We start from the raw sequence: 23,091 nt of genomic DNA, 5'->3' as shown, positions 1-23,091 counted from the left end.
GGACACATCTTGCGCCCAACCATCACCCCCACCGTATAAAGTCTTCCAAGTTTACTTTTATTTCAATTTGGTAGAGAAATATAGCAATATATGCCCAAAATGCACCATTTCGGACAAGAAAATGTTTAAAATGTCTGATGGGACTGTCCAACTCCTTCTGCAAACACTTCAACCATATAAATTTCGATTCTGAGGGAGGAATGCAGGTCGAAAGGTTACGCTTATGCCAAGTCCTGGAGTCCATTTCTGGTTAGAAACCAGAAGTAGTGTACATTTTAAGAGGCAACGGGACGGAATTCAATTAAAGCCTTAAATTTTACTTACCTTTAAGATAAGGTCAATGGACTGAATGGAATTACTTAATGCAAATGCTAATGTACAAGCATAAGAACGATATTGAATTCCGCCCCCGGTAGAGAACTCATCCATTAGGGTGAGAGACATATACCGATACCACTAGACCACTCTATACACACATGTATTAATTTAAGAACGAAACCATAGTTCGCAGTATAAGGCAGAGATGGCGTAAATAATATTTCTGATACATTCAGGGTTAAAAGTATAGCTTTTTGATCCGGAAGATTGTATTCCTCTCGATTCGATTTGAGCAACGTCTCTTCAAGAAACTGAAAGTAACTCATAACTCTTGAACTCCTAAAATGGTGGTTTAAATCACTCTAAAGACACGCTACTACATGCATATTTTAATGTTTTTTTGATTGGCATATGCTAGTTTTATGACGACATCTTAAAGTTACGGAAAGATACTTCTTAGAAGTGACGTCAGCAAAGTGAAATACGGTTTATGAACAAATGAATGTTGGTATGCATAGCTTCATAATCTATGATATAAATAGGGCAAATCACTTCAAATAGGACGTGCCTACTAATTGTTACATGCCTTGTTTCTCTTTATTGATACATGCCAGTGAATCAAAGCATGGTTTTACCATCTCAGACTATTCGCTACTTTCCATATTTTAAGGTTTTGAAACTGAATAGTTTTTTTATTTAAAAAAAAAACAGGCTGAATATGCTGGATTCATTTGATCTACTCTTTTGTTTACATTTTCATCGAACTGTTTGTACAGATAAACTGTATTTGGTCACTTCATCCAATACACAGTGGTTACCTCCGCCTGATTATTTTTCTTATAAGAAACTTAACAGTTTTTCTAACGCTGTTTGATAATTAATACACATGCGAAACCTTCTCCCCATATGCTGTCTCGGGGAGGGTCGTAATGCACAAGAAATCAGTATTATTTCGCGTGAAAATTGGTAAATTGTCTTTAGATTAAATAGTGAATTTACTTAGATGTCTGAGACCTATATTATCAACGTTTACATGTTATGTGTATATAATTGTACAAAAACATATTCAAAGACCATTTTGAACATTGTCGACTATTATCCAAAATAATAGTCTTCCGAGCTTGCCTGAGATGGACAAGTAGTTACGATTGTAGAACGGCTTGTTTTGTTAGCGACACCGGAATGTTTAGTTAAAGAGATAAACAACTCCATTAGCACTGATTAAAAAGACGCAAAAAAGAAGAAAGACAAACAAACGAAACAAACCAGGACAGCTCGCCCGCAACGTTATCATTTGTTTAAAGTTAGATTTTATTCTGTAACCACTAGTTGTATGCCATCAAAATACAACGTAAATTATCAGCAACTATATCGTTGATTTTCAATCTAAACGCTTTTTAACCAATGTTCAACGATACAGTTGGCATTTGATGAGAAGACTTCAAGATGCTTCGCTATTATTTATCTTTGTTGTGGATTGTTTCAGTATCTCCTTGGACACACGGTTAGTAAAATATATTTACATTGGATTTTACTGACAATATATTGGCTGTATTATTTTGCGACCTTTGGATATTTGTTTCTTAAAGCTGCACAATGACAGATATACCATGTTTACAACTTTTTATTTTTGTCTTGGAAAGAGCAAATTTTTGCGAACATATCTGCAAACCAATGAAAAAAGATTGTTGACAAAAGATCAGATCGCAGATTATCATATTTCCGTTCGAAAATTAATGTTTTATGGCAAAATGGTAAAATGAATAAAACATCAATTTTTTAACTTAAATATAAAAATCTGAGATCTATTTTTTGTCAGCGGTCTTATATAACTGGTTCCCATAGATTTTCGCAAAAATTGGCTCGTTCCAAGACAAAAAAATCAAAAAGTTGAATCTGTGTGAATGCAGCTTAAAGAAATGTTAGCTTTGTGAAATATTAAAAAAAAAAAAAAAAAAAAAAAAAAAAAAAAAAAAAACAGACACAAAAAGGTATATCAAGTTTTTTCAGTCCTGTGTAAAAACAGCATGCCTAAAATGCTAAAAATAAGGTAGACATGATAAATTAAGCATGTGTACATAACAAAACTCCTCCTCTTTTAAGTTTAAATGCAAATCAGTAACTGTTTAACCAAAACCAACATAACCACGGGGACAAATTATTTGTTGCGTTTATATGACTTAAAATACCCTCGGTGGTAAATGTACTCCAGCTCATGACATGGGATGATAACAATCAATCCCCGTCGGTATTTGCATTCATGTGAACATAATTGCCAACGAGGGTAAAGCTCTTCATATAAACGCTATACTTATAATGCAGCTGATGTCTTGAAAGTAGTGAACTATTTTCGATTGTCGGGGTTTTTGTCTTGGGGCACCGTTGTCCAAATATGCTTAACTATTTAGACATTTATGTATGACTGTAAGTTATGCTAATAGTATATGTATTTTTTAGGATTAATAGTCGAAGATTTTCGCCTGTCGGGGTCAATTGTACCTAGCGAAGGACTGCTAGAAGCGAAAGTAAACGACACCTGGGGTGCCGTCCGTTACATATCCCGGTACAATTTTCGAGATCCGCTAGATGACCTCGTTTGTAGGACATTCGGATATGTGTAAGTAGTATGCAACTAGAAAATTCCCAGTGCGAAGCTGATTCGGAAATGGACAAGAAGTAACATGTCGCGATAGAACTCATGAACGCATGTTCAAAAGTTGTAAATTTTTAGTGCGAAGCTGATTTGGATATTTGCAAGAAGTAACATGTCGCGGTAGAACTCATGAACGCATGTTAATAAGTTGTAAATTTTAAGTGCGAAGCTGATTCGGATTTAGCAAGAAGTAACATGTCGCGGTAGAGCTCATGAACGCATGTTAATAAGTTGTAAATTTTAAGTGCGAAGCTGATTCGGATATGTGCAAGAAATAACATGTCGCGGTAGAGCTAATGAGCGCATGTTCAAAAGTTGTAACTTTCCAGTGCAAAGCTGATTCGCATATGTGCAGAAATTTAAATGTCGCGGTAGAGATCATGAGCGCATGATCATAAGTTTTAACTTTCCAGTGCGAAGCTGATTCGCATATGTGCAGGAATCAAAATGTCGCGGTAGAAATCATGAGCGCATGTTCATAAGTTGTAACTTTCCGGTGCGAAGCTGATTGGTATATGTGCAAGAAGTAATATGTCGCGGTAGAGCTCATGAGCGCATGTTCATAAGTTTAAACTTTCCGGTTCGAAACTGATTCGGATATGTGCAAGAACTAACATGTCGCGGTATAGCAAATGAACGCATGTTCATAAGTTGTAACTTTCCAGTGCGAAGCCGATTCGGATATGTGCAAGAAGTAACATGTCGCGGTAGAGCTCATGAGAACATCTTCATAGTTTTAACTTTCCGGTTCGAAGCTGATTCGGATATGTGCAAGAAGTAACATGTCGCGGTAGAGCAAATGAGCGCATGTTTATAAGTTTTAACTTTCCAGTGCGAAGCTGATTCGGATATGTGCAAGAAGTAAGGTGTCGCGGTAGAGCATATGAGCGCATGTTAATAAGTTGTAACTTTCCAGTGCGAAGCCGATTCGGATATGTGCAAGAAGTAACATGTCGCGGTTGAGCACATGAGAGCATGCTCATAAGTTGTAACTTTTCGGTGCGAAGTTGATTCGGATATGTGCAGGAAGTAACATGTCACGGTAGAGCTAATTAGAGCATGCTCATAAGTTGTAAATTTCTGGTGCAAAGCTGATTCGGATATGGAAAAGTAGAAATACGTCGGGGTAGAGCTCTTGAGAGCATATTCATTAGTTGTAACTGATTCGGATATGTGAACGTTGTATTATGTCGAGGTAGAGCTTATTAGATCATGTTAATCAGTTGTAACTTGTCGGGGTGTCATTGATTATCGACTGCACCTCCCGCTATAATTGGATAAAAACACCTCTAGACATCCTCGAACATAGGACTTGTATATGTAGTATCATGTCTTGGCTAGTTTAACACAATTTATTTAAGTTTACTTTCCATTTATGCTACACTGACTGTTCTACAACCTGCATATGAGGTGTATCTTTGTGGGAAAGGCAATGTGTAAATCTCGACATCTGATTTATTGTATGCTTTTTTGGCGGTTTAAAGAGAATAATAAGTGCAATAAAAAATAAATCAAAATGGAATAACAGTTTGATATGTTGCACTGTTTTGAAATTTGAGCACGCTTTTACATCCAAATTAAACATCAGTGCTGGGACACAATGTCAATGACATGACGCACCAGCCAACACGGCACATTTTGATGAAAAGCTTCGATTAACATACGCCTTTTAATATCTTTTTTAGGCATTTAAAAACAGAAATATCGCAATAAAATTCACCTCGTCAACACTAAAAGTAAAGGTTATACTACGCGACACGTAAAAATATAACATTTGGAGCTCACTCTGTGACATATATTGAGATCTTGCAAGAAGCAAACAAGTGTTGTCTGTTTAATCAACCAATGAATGTTATATAAACGACATTGGTGAATATCCTAAATAGGCATGGCAATGTTCCTTATTAAGATGCTAATGTTTCAACAACTTGAAACTGTTTGTTCAAGGCTCTGTTTTTGGCAGGTTTGAGGAAAAGGGTATAAAAAGGCATTAAAACAAATGTTGCTTTGATATAAACAAAAAGTTACAAAACGATCTAAAACTGATGCGGAAATCTTTCTTTTGGCATAAAACTCATATTGTATGGGAAACACTGCTAGGCAGCCTGAATAATGATGTTTTGTGTATACATTTTAACATTCAGCAAACAAACAGTTGTGAAGCCCATTTGATGCAATGCCCTTAAGTATATTGTTTCTGTAGGAATGAATCTGTGATGCAGCCCCAAGATTTCGGAACACCGAATGCCGCCTTTACTATCCGACGCTGCCCCGTCGATATGATGTCACTGCAAGTGCTAAACACATCATGCGAACTCCAGGCAGGAAATCCGCAGTCAGACTATGACAACATCTTTAAAACCGTAAACTGTCAAGGTATCAAAGCAAAGCTCTGCGGCAGAGTTTTCTTACTTAGGAAAATCGGAACTGGTATTCGGATTACTTGTTATTAATCACTGACCAATCGAGCGAATGAAGTCAATGAAGTATGACTATAAAATTACCATTAAGTGAATATTGAATACCACCCCTGGCCAAGATTTCTCCAACAGTTTTAAGTCCTTTATAACATAATCAAGCTAAGAACATTACAGTGGGACCTCGTTGGCTTGAACTCAGTGGGCTCAAACTGTATGTAAAGGACCCGTTTGTTTATACTAATGGTAGGCAGTTCCGCTTGAGTCGAATTTTCCGAGGCTCGAGAAATTTTCGCCGGTCCCTGAGAATTCGAGCCAACGAGGTTCGACTGTATTTTTGTTTGGGTAATAATCTTTTCTGAAAAGTTCTGCAGCTTATATATTTTATTGAATATTATCAAGTTAAAGTAAATAATTGTGCAAAAATGAATAAGATTCTTGTGAAAATATTTGGTTACGCTAACGAATTTTAGAGAAATTTGGGCCAGATGTAGTTTACTAGTCATTCCGTTGCTTGGTTCGTAAGCCGTTTGGGTAATCAATTTTGAGTCACATACAGTCTTACACTGTAAATAACTACGTATCACTTATAAACGTCAGGTGCAGATTAAAAGACATAGGCGCTACTTCAGTTTTAAACGTAAGAGAAATGCATTATACATCTGAGCATGCGCAGTGACTTCATGTAGATGTGAAGGAAATGACAGCCGAATGAAATGAACACAACTATTGAATGAGCTGTTCATATTACAGCGTTACAACTGGTAGACGGTCCTTCCCCACTGGAGGGTCGGCTAGAGGCGGGACTGTTCGGGCAACTGCAGGTCGTCTACGGGCGTACCTTTGATGAAAAGGCGGCAAATGTCACGTGTACATCACTAGGATATCGGTGAGTATAATTCATCGGTAGCAAATATATTTTCGTTCAATAAATGCACAAATGTAGCGGAAATTAGAATTCTTCAGAACTGGTTTCCATAAATTATCAAATGTGTATGATTTATAAAGATCGATTGTGGAAACATTTATATTTTCTACGAACTTCATTTAAAGCAGTTCAGCAAAGAGCCACTAGTTTTTCCTGAGAAATCTCACGGTTTCCATTAACTAAGAAAACTATTTCAATCAGGTGTATAGTGTAAATAGAAAGATAATCAATCTGGTTGTTTCATATTTCGATTAATATGTCTGAATATCTCTAACAAATTTCGAGCGTTAACGTTTTTCTTTAGTTTTTAGATATGCAGAAACAGCAACAATTAAAAACCCCACAAAATATATACACATGTTTAAGCATCTTGCTCTAAATACCATTGTCATTTATTATATATTTATTTATATATCACTGTGTTAGATTCATACTGTAATGGATTCATACTCACCCTAAATAACCCCATGTTTTCCACCTGAAGCGGAGTTCGCTCCTATAACACCAGCACGCATTATGGCGCGGGAAAACTACCCCTGTATACTCGCAACATCCAGTGCACGGGTACCGAGCTTTCACTTGAGCAATGTTATCACTCTGGGGACTACGCCGCGTCACGCACACCGGCTAACGTCGTCAGTGTTGCTTGCGATGGTAAGGAATATAAGTGTTATTTGAATTTTAGCACGTGGGAAAAAGCTGACGTCACATAGTTCATACAAACATCGCAATTTAACGGAGTTCGAAAATATTTGTTTTTCTTTTAAGTTCTTTGATTTTGCTTTTCGTTTCGCATAACACAAACTAATTTGGAAAAATGTTCTACACTTAAATAGTTTCAAATGGCGCGTTTATCTGCTTGAATTAACACCCATATGGTTTAAGTTCGCTTTATGCAGACCGGAAACACATGTTAAGTATGCAAGAAAACTGCACCTATTATAGCATAAACAATACCTTTTTGTTGATCGTGATGGTCGAACTATTTGGTGGAGGTGAAATAGTTGGTGGTGGAAAATGATGGCGGGGATTCATGACCAACTGCAGCCCTAAGTAATTAACCCTAACCCTTAATATTGTTCTAAAATCGAATCCCTTATAACACTTATAGCAATGTTTGACCACTATATAAACTATACTTACCCTATGGTTGTTGATTACGCTACACAGTGATACCATTCTTCAGTAGTTTCATGTTTTTAAATTGAACCTGCAACGACAGCCTTCATAACCTATTATCAACGAATATATATAGGATACCATTTGTCAGTAGTGTCATTTAAATAGTTTTTAAAATAAACATGCATGTACAGCCTACATTGCCTTTCATAGCAACCGTGAGTTTCTCATCAACGGATATATATATATATATATATATGACAAAACTCCACACTGCAGTTACTTCCCTTTGCTCTGAATCAAGGGAGATCACTACGTTATACAATTTATCAAAGCGCTTACTGTGCTGAAGGATGGGGGCAGTGTAGTTATTGGGCGTTATTCATTACCCCAAACCTTAGACATGGCTCCATAAATCCGTTCATTCTATTGGCAAATTCAGTCTACAATCAAATCAAAACACACTGTATTTTCTCTTAAATCTAAGTTGGTTTTTGAATCCCTTAATTGACGCAACCGTCAATTTCTTATATATAGATATACGGTTTCAAGGTTTATGAAAACAAATCATGACTTAATATGAATCATAAGAGTTGTAAATTAAAACATGTTTACAAATAACATGGAACAAATAACAAATTAACATAAAAGTACATTTTCTAAGGTCGAAACAAAACAACAAATAATATTTTAGTACATACTAAAAGCTACTTTTAAATCTGAGTTGCACAAAACAAAAAGAAAAAAAAGACGAAAAAAGCATATATGATTTAACCCCACACAGCGGTTTTTACCCTTAACGTCGCTCGTCAGTGAAGATCACTGTGTAGAAGATTGCTATATACAAATTATCAAAGCGATTGTGGTGCTAAAAGGATTGAATGGTGTAGTCCTGGGCTATAATTGAAATAAATACCCTTATCCTTCGAAATGCCCCAATGATTCTATTTAGCCTATGGTCAATTTGTTACACTGTCAAAACAAAACACTGAGATAATACTGTTAAGTTTTTGAATACGGCTACTGGCGTGAATAATATTTATGTATTCATATGAATACCGTCATCTTTTTAAATGCCCAATACATTCCATAGGCGGACCAATCAAATTGGAGCAGATCAAGGGCAATCGTTCATACGAGGGAATACTAGTCGGTTACCATGACAACATTTTGTATGACTTCGTTGGTAATGTTTCGGAAACAACGGCGAAGACAATGTGTTCTATTCTTGGATTTGGGTGAGTGCCTACAAAACTATTCATATCACAGCATTACTAACTCAAAGCTAGAATAAATAAACCGAAACAAGTGGAAATAGATTGTATAAAACAAAGTAATGTGAAGTAATCAACAAAATACTAAACAAAATGTTTTCGCAATTGATTCAAGACATATCGTTACGTTCACATCATTTCATTACATTGTGTACAACGAGAAACGTCGTGAAGCTTGTTTTGGTGATCTGATTTTAATGAGATAGGGTTTCCGGTGGCAAAAATAGAACGGCGGCACCAATGGTGTGACGTATTGCTTAGGTCCATGGTACATCTAAGGTTGTTGTCACTCCTTTTCTCAATATGTTATTAATGTGTTGCCCAAAACAAATAATTTAAAAATGTATGGTTAAACAAGTTTATTACTAAACTGGTTAAATCTTTGGTGCGGTCAAAGTTAACCAAAATGTTTGATGATTTGTCAAATTTTATCATTTTTTTTAATTAACTTTGAAATTGAAAGGTTTTTACTAGTTAAGTTAACCTGGGGATAGCTTATCTCAGCTTTATACAATGTAAGACTCAGAGTGGTGGAAAGTCCCACAGCCGTGACTCATTCCACAACCTTGGCTACACCTGCAATCCATACCATATAAATAGAGTCAGTGGCGGGGGGGGGGGGTGTGCAACATCCCCGCTTTTATTTTCATATAAAACTAATACCTTATAGATATAGAAAAAGTATGCGTATTGTTGTTACATTAAGTTAGGCTTAAAAGACCAGTGTCACGTAGGATTGAAAATTAGTGAGAAAAAATGAAGTGAAAATATAAATATGATAAAGTCTCAGACAATGTCTGATAAAATCCCGAGGTCCACGCGATGTTTAATGTGGAATTTTCCATCGAAATCACTTCTCCGAGCACTGACTCCCTATATGTTAACCAGTAAGACAAGTTGACGGAGCATAGCGCTTTGGAACTTGAGCAGTTGCCGGATAAAAACTGGAGAAATGACTAGAGAAATACGGAACATTTTCATATGAATATGAAAATTAAGCTCCTTTTTCTATAATAAATGTGATGCAAGCGAAAAAATATCAATGTTGTTTAGTGAAAAATCGCCGATTTGATATAACAAAACTATTTGTCTTATAACCTTTCTTTTTTCACTTGAATATAATCTAGCTTCGGAATGAAATATTTTTTATGAATATGTAAGTGTATTCTTTTAAGGATGGAAATCAAAACAAAACCTTCTTTGTTAAACAATGGAAATCTTATGTATATAAAGCAACACAGATGTTTTCGTATTAAGGATGTCTTTAGATATGCAAATATCATGACGACGCTGTGCGCTTTAATTCAGATTATAATCTCGGTTTATTTGCATTTTGTAATTTCTATAAAGGTATTCAATTTCTGGGGGTTACAAAATGTCAAACAGGTAAAGTTAAGTCATTTAGTTATACTATTGGCGAAATAAGCCAATTTCACTGAAGCGTTTGTTTTCTTGCAGGCAACTTACAATGGACACACTCATGTAAAATGCAGTTTTTGTATGATGAAAAAGGTGTGGCCAATCATAAGGATTGTTAAACTAAGATAATGACGGCTGGAACCCTTCAACAAATTTTGATGTATGCTGAAATATTGGTTTTAATGTCCATGATTTTGAATAGCGTTAGTACACTAATTCAACAAAAGTCTTTAAGGTTAAGTTCTCATTTTGTTTGTGTATGAGTCCCTATAATGAAAGTGATGCTAGGTACCTGAATATGAACAGAGGTGGGGTCTTCAATTTCAGTTCCAAAGAGTAAAATGGTAATAATATAAGTGTTTTCAGATGCATAACCAGGAAAAATTGTGCTAGAGCGAGTCCCTTGTTTCAATCAGGATTAAATAAGACTATATTTAGCAAAAAACAGCGCAAACTATTTATCTATTGCAAATTGTTTCTTTATTTAGTTTTCAACCAATTTAGTCTGGCAGTATGCCTATCATCTTATTTATCAGACGACGTTATACAAAAAGATTTGTGACGTCGTTTTAGCCAATGTTGTGGAGACGTTTCAGGAATTGGCAAGGGTTGTAAGATAAAACGGCCAAGTTTCATGGATTGGCCATCGTTGTTCAGCTGGCCATAGATTTGAGTTTAACATATATATGACACCCAAAGCTCTATGCTGAAACATGAAAGTAAAACGTTTTACGCTCAAACTTTGAATGACACATGTGAGCGCTTTCCTAAATGTAATTTGAATCACAATACAAGTTATATTAATGAGTCCATTCAACTCACGTGTACGCATTAATTTTGGCTTCTGTCGAAATTAAAAAGCTATATATGTAATTGTCATGATCACCACGACATTTTATTTACTCTATTTTTATTTCTTGGACTTAACAAACTATGTTTCAGCCATGTCGGTTTCTCCAGTCGTGCGCATCCTGGCAAAAATCTATATTACTACAAGCAAGACGTTAATTGTAACGGTCACGAGAAATACATAGAAGAGTGTCAGGGCGAGCTCCAATACTGTGTCACACAGGGATATTCAGGCTGTTACCACATGTCAAATAGCTTAACTCACGTGGCTTTATTTTGCTCGGGTAAAGTTTTTTTCTTATACGCATTCCCTCGCACTTTAGGTCATCTCTAAACCAGATAGCACTCATACGCACAGAATACAGAAGGTATACAATTCAGCTATCAATCTGCTTATCAAATACTGCTTTTTCTGAACCAATATCTGTCCACTGCGGAAAGAGTTGTTGTAAGAAAAAAGATATTTCTCGTATAATACGTAAAATAATTAATGTCATTTTTAATATGCAGACAACTTCGCATTATTTATATTTTTATTAAGGTAACCCATCCGTCAACTGACTATAAAGATGTATTAGTGCATTTTAGCATCGAGGTTATTTTTATTTTTAATTTATTTGGATTAACCTTTATATTATTTTTGCATGGATTACACAAAAAAACCATGACGACGCTACTATTACGATATGATGTATTAAAGGGAGGTAATGAAATATTTTTACTATACTTATGAAGCAGTTGTATTTATTTGCTTCTTAAATAACATAAACTACATTTTAAGCTCGACTATTCGAAGAATAAGGAGAGCTATTCTACTCACCCAAGCGTCGGCGTCGGTGTCGGCGTCACAACTTGGTTTAGGTTTTGCGTGCTAGCACACATAGGTTAATATCTCAGCAACTACATGAGGTATTGCATTGAGACTTTATACAATGGTACTCAAACATCCAATCTACTTAAATAACCAAATTAGATAACTCTAGTTTGCATTTAATGCAAATAATAGGCCTTTATTATTTGACTTAGAAATTCTGGTTAAGGTTTTGCGTGCAAGCACATATAGGTTAATATCTCAGCATCTACTTGAAGTATTGCATTGAGACTTGATACAATGGTACTCAACTATCCAACCTACTTAATTAATCAAGTTAGTCAACTCTAGTTTGCATTTAATGCAAATTATTGCCCTTTATTATTCGACTTAGAAATTCTGGTTAAAGTTTTGCATGTAAGCACACATAGGTTAATGTAACTACTTCAGGTATTGCATTAAGACTTTATACAATGGTACTCAACCATCCAACCTACTTAATTAACCAAGTACGATAACTCTAGTTTGCATTTAATGCAAAATAACTGCCCTTTATTTATCGACTTTCTGGTTAAGGTTTTGCATGTAATCACATTTAAGTCAATATCCCAGCAAATATATCATGTATTGCATTGAAACTTTAGATATGTATTCCCAACTATCTACCCTACTAAATTAATGAAGTAAGATTACACTTTTTTAAATATAATGCAGATAATGGGCCTTTATTATTTGACTTAGAAATTCTGGTTAAGGTTTTGCATGTAGGCACACATAGGTTAATATCTCAGCAACTACTTGATGTATTGCATTGAGACTTTATACTATGGTACTCAACCATCCAATCTTCTGAAATAACCAAGTAAGATGACTCTAGTTTATAAATAGACTGACCGGTAACAGTAATTAACGAATAAGACAGCATAAAATCTACGTACATCATGACGTTTCCATTAAAGAACCCCGCTGTGATAGCAGTCTTAACCCATTGCTTCATGTTTTTACTTTTAGATAGCTGACTAAGCATTATTATTCCCCTTACATAAAGTTTCTATTTTAAGACTACACACTGGAAAATATCAGCCTATCAGCGAGTGGCGTTATACAAGTGGGCGTGAACGGCCAGTTGTGGGCGGTCTGTGACGCCTACTTTACTCCAGAAACAGCCAATAGCGTCTGTACTGTGCTTGGTTTTCAGTAAGTCAATTATGAACTGTATACATGGACGAGTCTAGTAAAGTAGTATTCCTACACCTTTTACCCAATCGCCAAAGCAACTGACCTGAGTCGCCAGTGGTCAATCAAACAGACTGTTGACTAATAACTGTATTGAATGATAGTTGCATTCGATAGAGGATAATGCAATCATGTGCTTTTTCATAAAAAACATCTAATTTTATTAATGGTAAGCTCATTTTTCGATTGGCGGCTGGCGAAAGGTCAAAAATTGGGTACCTTACATCAGTTTTATTCTACGGTTGAATGCGAAAAGGTTCTAACTACGTCTTGATTGAATGTCACTTAAATGCTTTTCACCCATCGATTTAAAGCTGTTGCCATAGGATGTAAATATATCTATAGTATAAGTCTTAGTTTACTCTATAAATATACATTTATATAATACCGTGTGTTTTCTTTTCTACGTACTTACACAGCTTGACCTATTTATTTTCGTTCGTTCACTTGTTGTTAACTTTGTATTACATGTAATGTATGTGAAGAGTGTACAATAAACTTCGAGACTTTGGATATATTTTCGGTTATGGCAACTCAATTTATAACGTTTTTCATTTGATTGCGTATGACCAATTTGTGATAACATACTTTTTTATAAACTTTTCACAGTGGTTACTTCCCTTTGCCGTATAAAAATCACTGCAATGACAAAATATAGGTGATGGTGATTAAAACAACATAAAGTCATTCAAATGTTAGAAGTGTATGTTTGTCTGTTTTTAACTTTATAGTTAAGAAAACAGTCAATGAATAGATCATGATTTATACATTACTTTACTCTAATTGAAGTACTATGGAAAGCTTTAAAATTAAGACAATAAGACATTAAGATATAGTCGACGAATCGGTTATGATCGATTTGTTCTTATATCTTGTTTGACATGATATCGAAAACTTTGCATTTAAGACAACAGTTGATGAATCGTTGAAGCTTAATCTATTCTTCTATGTTTTCTTTTGCAGTGGTACAGGAAGCTTCGCAGTTAAGACAAATGGCGATGATTTGGATACGGAAATACTGGGATCGATAATTTGTAATCCAAATACAAAAAGCATTATCGACTGTCACATCAAACACCAGTTCAGTTACCTTTCCTACCACCCATCGACAGAGTGTAAAGGCTACGTCATGCTGACATGCAACTGATGTTTTATGTAGATATTTACCATGTCCGAATGATTTGACGATGTTGCATTAAGTTGAAGCGAAAGTATTATGTTATAATTATGATTTTCCTTGCTCAAGATATGGAAATATTTACATGAAAAACTACAGAAACTAGTTTAGTAGTCGGAAGCTTAAACATTAATCACGTTCACTTGACACAGGGCCAAAGCCAGAAACACAGAAGAACAATACACATATTCACTAACCAGCTACACGGATCAACAATAAACATATTGACATACCAGCTACACGGATCAACAATAAACACATTCACATACCAGCTGCACGGATCAACAATAAACATATTCACATACCAGCTGCACGGATCAACAATAAACACATTCACATACCAGCTGCACGGATCAACAATAAACATATCCACATACCAGCTGCACGGATCAACAACACACACATCCACATACAAGCTAAACGGATCAACAACACACACATCCACATACCAGCTACATGGATCAACAACATACACATCCACATACCAGCTACACTGATCAACAACACACACATCCACATACCAGCTACACGGATCAACAACACACACACATCCACATACCAGCTACACGGATCAACAACATACACATCCACATTCCAGCTACACGGATCAACAACATACACACATCCACATACCAGCTACACGGATCAACAACATACACATCCACATACCAGCTACACGGATCAACAACATACACATCCACATACCAGCTACACGGATCAACAACATACACATCCACATGCCAGACACACGGATCAACAACATACACATCCACATACCAGCTACACGGATCAACAACATACACATCCACATACCAGCTACACGGATCAACAACATACACATCCACATACCAGCTGCACGGATCAACAACATACACATCCATATACCAGCTGCACGGATCAAAAACATACACATCCACATACCAGCTACACGGATCAACAACATACACATCCACATACCAGCTACACGGATCAACAACATACACATCCACATACCAGCTACACGGATCAACAACATACACATCCACATACCAGCTACACGGATCAACAACATACACATCCACATACCAGCTACACGGATCAACAACATCCACATCCACATACCAGCTACACGGATCAACAACATACACATCCACATACCAGCTACACGGATCAACAACATACACATCCACATACCAGCTACACGGATCAACAACATACACATCTACATACCAGCTACACGGATCAACAACATACACATCCACATACCAGCTACACGGATCAACAACATACACATCCACATACCAGCTACACGGATCAACAACATACACATCCACATACCAGCTACACGGATCAACAACATACACATCCACATACCAGCTACACGGATCAACAACATACACATCCACATACCAGTTACACGGATCAACAACATACACATCAACATACCAGCTACACGGATCAACAACATACACATCAACATACCAGCTACACGGATCAACATCAACAGCGCAACACTTACTAAACAACACACAGCATATAAAATGTATACAACAAACTAGTAGTGTTAATCAATGTACGGTCAGCAAAATATATATTTACTAGTTTTTGTGCACAGCCTCACTCTTATCCCAACAATCCCGAATAAAGTAAAAAAAAAAAATGGTAAATCTTATCAAAATATGCATTAACCTGAGGAAACGTAAAAAAAAACATAATAAAAATTAAAGGTAAACCCCAACCCCAAGTACTTGAACTCTTCAATAAAAACGTACTCTCTGTGCCAGGCTCCATGCTAAATATAAGGATACTGGCCTTGTCATTGAAGTTTCCATCGTTTTATCATTCCATTGATTTAACTATCCTGAAGACATACCGTGTTTAAACATGGATATCTTAAACGTTTTAATACAGATATAACCCTAAAAATATTGAGTATTTATAACAAACAAAAAAGTCAATTACTACCACAGTCTTATGATATTTCCTAGAATTACTCACTATTTACACAAATATACAATTTTCAGGAGTTAAATCCATTTCCTTGGCATGATCACATTTGGACACCCTAATTTTGTTTTTCTGCGAAGTGATTGGCGCAATAAAGCTTTGAAATATAGGTTGATAAAAATTCCGGTGTTAAAAAACCGATTTAATATAATTTTTGATGATACATGTAGGGGGGAACACTTTCGCTGCGAAATAAAAAAACGATTCCAATTTAATTGAATACAATTGTATGTACACTTACATGTGCTAGACCGATATTGATATAGAATGAAAGATGCCCTTACAATTACGATATAAAATGTAGGTGATTGTTTAGTAACTGTAAGCTGTGTTTCATAAGTAGGTCATGTCAAGCAGGTTTTTACCATAATTTGCCCATGACATAAAGCATGTTCACACTTACGCGAACTGAAATAAAGCTTTGCAAAGTAAGAAAGCGTACATTCTTATTGTATTATTTCACGGCGCTCGTGTTGGTTCAAATATTAGATGAGACATTAAAGCTGCACTCTCACAGATATACCGTTTTTGCAACTTTTTATTTTTCTTCTTGGAGGGAGCAAATTTTTGCGTAACTATCTGCAAACCAATGATATAAGTTAGCTGACAAAAAATCAGATCATAGATTTTCATTTTTCCGTTTGAAAAATAATGTTTTATAGGTTAAACCGTTACTAACGGTTTAAGGAAAATGTATAAAACTTTAATTTTTGAAATTAAATATAATATATATTAAATATAAAACTCTGCGTTCTAATTTTTTTAATAAAATCAGAAGTTTATTTCTTTTCTTTTTTATTAAAATAGAATTTGGACTTTATTACATTCACTTAAGAAAAATGTGTTCAAAACTTATTTCGCTGTTTAAAGTGCATTTATCGTGTTATTTTTCATAAATTGGTATACTTAAGTTTTGCTGTGTTTTTCTCCCGTAAAATATTCATTTAATTTCTAGAATTCTCAAATGAGAGAAAGAACACTTCAAAAATCAATCAAATTTATTTACTTAAAAGTAATGTATATAAGCTCAAAAATAAAACGCTTGAATAGATTGCGTGTTCTTGATATAATCTGGTTATTTTATCCCGCAGGAGGAAAACTAAGTAACGAAATGCGTTTTTTTTTGTATTACGTTATTTCACTTCCGGTGTCGAAGCATAATGCTCTTCTAATATAAACTAGTGTTTTGTGCTTATATAACTTATATCTTGTATTATTGAAACCCGCATGATTTTCCCTCAGCTTTTTTAAAACACGAACGAGTGAAAAACCCACTGGTTTTCTGTAAAATTCCCGCGAAATCCGAAATTCGCGGGTCAATATGACTTACTTCCAACACCATTTCGCAGCAAATACACCAAAACCATATCTATATGAAGCCCCCTGACTAAAAAACTGGCCAGTATTCGATTGCATTGTAATAATGGGTACTTTAGTTTGCAAACACAAAGTGGAGGTCGGGAAACCATCCTCAGCATATAAGGGGTGTAATTCAAAATTCGGGATAATTTCTGTGTAAACTCTTCAGGGGACTTTGGAATGCAACTCTGGCTGCATGAGCAATGTAATCATGAATAAAAAATGGGGGTCGGTTGACCATTCTCAGCGTATTAGGGGTGTAATTCAGTAGGCGGGCTTATTGCTGTCCGGAAACAGTTCAGGGCACTGTACGCGTTTCTTTAGAATGTAACTCTGGCTGTATGTGAAATGTCATTAGGAATAAGAAAATTGGATGTCGTGTGACTATTCTCAGCTATTAGGTGTGTAACTCAGTATATGGGCTCATTGCTGTCCGAAACCTATTCATGGGACTGCCCGCGTTGCTTTGAAATGCAACTCGTGATCCATGTGCAATGTTATCCGGAGTAAAAAATGGGGGTCGGGTGACCATCCTAAGCGTATAAGGCGTGCAATTCAAAATTCGGGCTCAATACTTTGCGTAAACTGTTCAGCGCACTGTCCGCGTTGCTTTAAAATGCAACTGTGGCTGCATGAACAATGTAGTACGGAATATTGAAATTGGGAGTCGGATGACATTCTTCAGCGTAATTTGGGTGTAATTCAGTATTCGGGGTCATTGCTGTGCGTAAACTGTTCAAGCGAATGTCCGCGTTGCTTTAGAATACAACTCTGACTGCATGAGCAATGTAATTCAGAATAAAGATATTGGGGGTCGGGTGACCATCCTCAGCGTATTAGGGGTGTAATTCAGTATTCGGGGTCATTGTAGTGCGTAAATTGTTAAATGGACTGTCCGCGTTGCTTTATAATGCAACTCTGCCTGCTTGATCAATGTAATATGGAATAAAAAAATGGGGATTGGATGACCATCCTCAGCGTATTAGTGGCTAATCTTGACTTGTCTTGTCTTGACCAATCTTGAATTATCTTGTCTTGACTCGTCTTTGATTAACTTGTCTTGTCTACATTTGACTTGTCCTGTGTTCTCTTTACTTATTATGACTTGTCCTAACCTGTCTCAACTTGTATTGTCTTATTTTGGTTTTATTTGTCTTGCCTTTGATTGCCTTGAATTAACTCTAATTTAGTTGACTTATTTTGACTTGACTTGTCTTGCCTTGTCTTGACGACTTATTTTGACTTGACATATCTTGACTTGTGTTGCCTTTGCTTGACTGATCTCGCCTTGCCTTGTATTGACTTATCTTGACTTGACTTTTCTTGCATTTGCTTGACCTGTCTTGACTTGAATTGTTTCGACTTATCGTGACTTGACATGACTTGTCTTGACTTGTCTTGCCTTGTCTTGACTTATCTTGACTTGACTTGCCCTGTCTTGATGATTTATATTGACTTGACTTGTCTTGCTTTGTCTTGTCTTGCCTTTACTTGACTTGTCTAGCCTCGACTTGTCTTGCCTATAATAGGCTTGACTTGTCTTGTATAGATGTGACTTGACTTGTCTTGATTTGATTTGTCTTGCCTTTGCTTTACTAACCTTGCCTTGTCTTGTTTCTTTCTGACTTGTCTAGCCTTGCCTTGTCTTGCCTACATTAGGCTTGACTTGTCTTGTCTTGCCTTTGCTTGACGTGTCTTGCCTTGTCTTGATTTATCCTGACTTATCTTGACTTGTCTTGACGTGTCTAGACTTTTCTTGCCTTGTCTTGTTGTGTCTTGATTTATCTTGCCTTGTCTTGACTTGTTTTGTCTTGACTTATCTTGACTTGTCTTTGCTTGAATTGTCTTACCTTGCCTAGTTTTATATTGACTTGTCTTGCCTATATTACACTTGAAATTATTTGATAAGATCAATGTTCAATTGATATTTCCTAAAAAAAAAGCAAATTAAGCACTTTGAACTTGAGTATTTGTTTTGGAAATTCTGTTCCTTATTCGTATTTTGGAGCGTTTTTAAAGCACTTTAAGCACTACAACTCTCTTGAATAGACAATGCATTTCTTTAAACTTTTTATATAAACCACTTCTGCATAGTTATTTTTTCGAAAAGTGATAAAACCAGTTAGTGAAATTTTTCTAGCAAAGAACAACCAGAAAGTTTTCAAGATTTCTGTTTCCTTATTCGGAGTTTGGTACGTTTTTAAAGCACTTTAAGTACTAAAACTCTCTTGGATACACAATGCATTTCTGTAAACTTTGTATGTGGACCACCATAGTTATTTGATCAAAAAATGTCTTCCTTAAAAAGTTGAAAATTCATCATTTCTGTTCCTTATTCTAGTTTGAATAAAGATTTGGGAACTAGTTCCTTATTCCTTATTGGCTTTTTTTTTATATTTTCGTGCATTATTTTATTCACTTAGTTGTTAAATTGTAATGACAATACTAAACATATTACAAAGAACTTGTTCCTTATTCCTTTTTCACACCTCTGGTTCTTTCTGAGATGATAAGGGTATTGAGTTGTCCCTAAAACGCTGTCGAGTTCAGTATGTGGCTGCTTATTTACCGGAAGTGAAAGAAGTGGGAAGGAAGATGAAGTTGAGCCGCCAATAAAACGCCGCCGATTCACGACTGTAGTCGAAAGGCGTCAGCAAGGTTGGTATATCTTGAAACTCTTTCCATGAACACGTTTATTCCTGAAAATAGTATTTGTTTCCTGTTTTTATAATACATGTATGTCTTTTTTGAAAAATGGTGGTATTTTACTTTGACGTTTTGCTTCAGCAATTTTACTGTCTAGTCGCATGAACTGCTAACTGAAGTTTTCCAAGTTCTCCTTTCGCATTTGAATCATCTAGCTTTTGTATTAAAACAAAGAAAACGAACCATTCAAAATGAATTTCTATTGAAGCTCTTAAAAGCTCGTGTTTAGTACAACCACAAAACAAATGAATATCATCGACTCTCTAGTGCAGCCCCTTCCACAATCGTTGCTGCCTGTACCCGCCTTAAACCCTACCAACGGAAGTCAGATGATGAATGAAAGCGAGAAGGCCGTCGTGTGAGACTCTGTGGCCACATGCGCGTCCGTCTCCTATATCCCGATTCGTCTGACGAAACCGAGTCCGTCGATGAGGAGTTCACTTCCGGAAGTTCCGACAGCATTTCCGACGTCTCTGATGGGAATATATGCTCCGAGCATTCCGGTTCTGATTTCGACGACGAGGAAGCTAGTCTTTCCGCTGATGGATATTATGATTCCGACGACGACGTTTTTTTTATATCCGTATGGTAGCTCTGATTCCACCGACGACGACGACGAAGACTCAAAGGAAGCATATAATTCCAATGATTGAAGCTCCAGCTCTGATTTTGACGATGTAGGAGCAAGTCCTGTCTGTCCGGCCTAGTGTCCCTGTCGGCAAAGCTGCAGCGAACCGGAAGTGCCGGAGGTTTCACGGAAGAGGCGCGTTACGTGTTTCTGCAAGTTTCACGTTAACTCCTCCGTTGCCGCTCCCAAGCACGGATTTAAAAGGAGAAGGGTTGTGTGACAGAAAATAAAAACAACAACAACATTTGGTTGAATTAAAAACTTATTCTTAATTTCAATATCTGCATTTACAAATTATTTGTATGCACTGTGAGATCGTTTTAATTGTGTGTAGTTGATAAACAAATGTGCGAGTTATAATTAATTACCATGTTTAATTTTGTCTTATTATAATAATACAATGTAATGTAAAATTTAATTATGTGATTTATCACTTTTAACAACGATTACCTCAAAAACCACAGGTGATTTGTAATAAATAAAATTTAGATCCTGTTCAAATGAACGTAAAAAGCGTAGCATTGAAATATTTAGCAATTGAATATAGTTTCTGGTTAAAATATATTGAAGCAGTAAATATACTAGAAATTAGTTAGTTTTTACTTATTTCTTGTAGTTCGATGTTATCGAAATCTGATGGCTGATAGAAATATGCTCTTGTCCATTTCTGGTTAGAAACCAGTACTGGTGTCCATTAAAAGAGGCCACGAGAAAGCATCCCTGGTGGAGATCTATACGTATATAATTCTTGGCTGACAGGCCACGACATATAATTTAATTTTCGAATAAAACCACAGGTCGCAGAATCAGGCAGAGATGGTGAAAATATGTTTTTAGGATATATTTAGGCCAAATAGTACTAGGTTTTGGTCGGTTGTATTCCACTCTAATCGATTCTTGCAACGTCTCTGCAAAAAAGAGTCAAATCCCGACCTATGTAAGAACAAACCGCAGTACTAAAACCCCTTTAATACATTCAATGCTGGTTTAAATTACTTAAAAGACACGCTAGTACATGCATTATTAATCGCATTTTAATGGGGCGCTTTGTAGTTGTAATGACGTCATCTTAACATCGCGGAATGATACATCTTAGAAGTGACGTCTGCAGAGTGGAATACGGCTGTATATGAACAAATGTATTCTACGATATGTATTACTTGCAGATCTATGCGGCATATGGCAAATGACACCAATCAGGAAGTGCCTACTCATTGTTACGTGCCTTATTTCTTTTAATTGACACATGGCAGTGAATCAAAGCATGATTATACCATCTCAGACCATTGGCTATTTTCCATCTTTATAGGTTTTGGATCTGAATGGTTTGTTAATTATCATTATTTTACTCTATGATATCGAAATTGCAGAAAAAATACTGTTATAGCATAATAGTGTTGAAGTGGGGTTCGAACCCACGCCGGTAAAGTCAAGAAAAATAGAAAACAGCCGGCTAGTCCACATGGCCACTTGATCTTAAACAAAATTGGTGGATATGTTGACCTGTTAAGGATACATTGATAACATCACGTGATAATATCAATCAACCAATCACGCAACACCACAACCGTAATTAATTTTTAATCGCGTTATAAACGCTAATGAAAATCGTGGTTTTCAAAGAAATATTTGAGCAAAAATCAACATTTGCTGAAGGGTTACAGCTTTTGGTATTTTTGTTATAACACCCCTTATGATTTGCCACACTTTATTTCGTAATTAAAAAAGTGCATTTTACAAACCATGAGCGAGTCACTTTAAGGAGATTCACAACTCCATTAGCACTGTTTAAAGACGCAAAAACAAAACAGAAAATTTCAGCGAACACAAAACAGTACAGCACGTCCACACGAAACCGCAACGTAATCATTTGTTTAAAGTTAAAGTAATTCAGTAACCACAATTTGCATGTCAACACTAGCGGATCTAGAGGGTTGCGCGTCAGTCGCGCGCCCCCTGAAATCTTCCAAGTTTACTTTTTATGTAAATATAGGAGAACAAACAAAATGCACCATTTCGTACTAGAACTTGTTTAAGTTTTCTTGGAGGAGTACCACAAACATTTTAAGCCAAATAAATTTCGGTAATGAGAGAGGGGCGCAAGTCAAAAGGTAAGACCTTTATGTTAAGCCCCCTCTTATGTAAAATCCTGGAGCCGCCCCTGGTCAAAATATAACGTAAATCATCATCAAGTATATCGAGTATAATAAA

The 23,091-nt window shown here is 36.0% G+C and overlaps 1 protein-coding gene across 1 annotated transcript; it reads left to right on the top strand.

Moving 5' to 3' along the window:
* The first annotated feature begins 1,697 nt into the window (after positions 1-1,697).
* On the top strand, positions 1,698-15,288 carry LOC128223921 (neurotrypsin-like). The gene is made up of 9 exons (XM_052933390.1): positions 1,698-1,822; positions 2,776-2,935; positions 5,175-5,347; positions 6,142-6,277; positions 6,801-6,970; positions 8,529-8,673; positions 11,071-11,261; positions 12,850-12,985; positions 13,988-15,288. Exons 1-9 carry the CDS (start codon positions 1,765-1,767, stop codon positions 14,169-14,171), a joined length of 1,353 nt encoding a protein of 450 aa, XP_052789350.1. The 5' UTR covers positions 1,698-1,764; the 3' UTR covers positions 14,172-15,288.
* The last annotated feature ends 7,803 nt before the right edge of the window (positions 15,289-23,091 follow it).

The sequence above is a fragment of the Mya arenaria genome, chromosome 17 (assembly GCF_026914265.1).
Source record: "Mya arenaria isolate MELC-2E11 chromosome 17, ASM2691426v1".
NCBI lineage: Eukaryota > Metazoa > Mollusca > Bivalvia > Myida > Myidae > Mya > Mya arenaria.
Note: the sequence above shows the minus strand (reverse complement) of the source record. Positions and strands in the feature narration are given on the sequence as shown.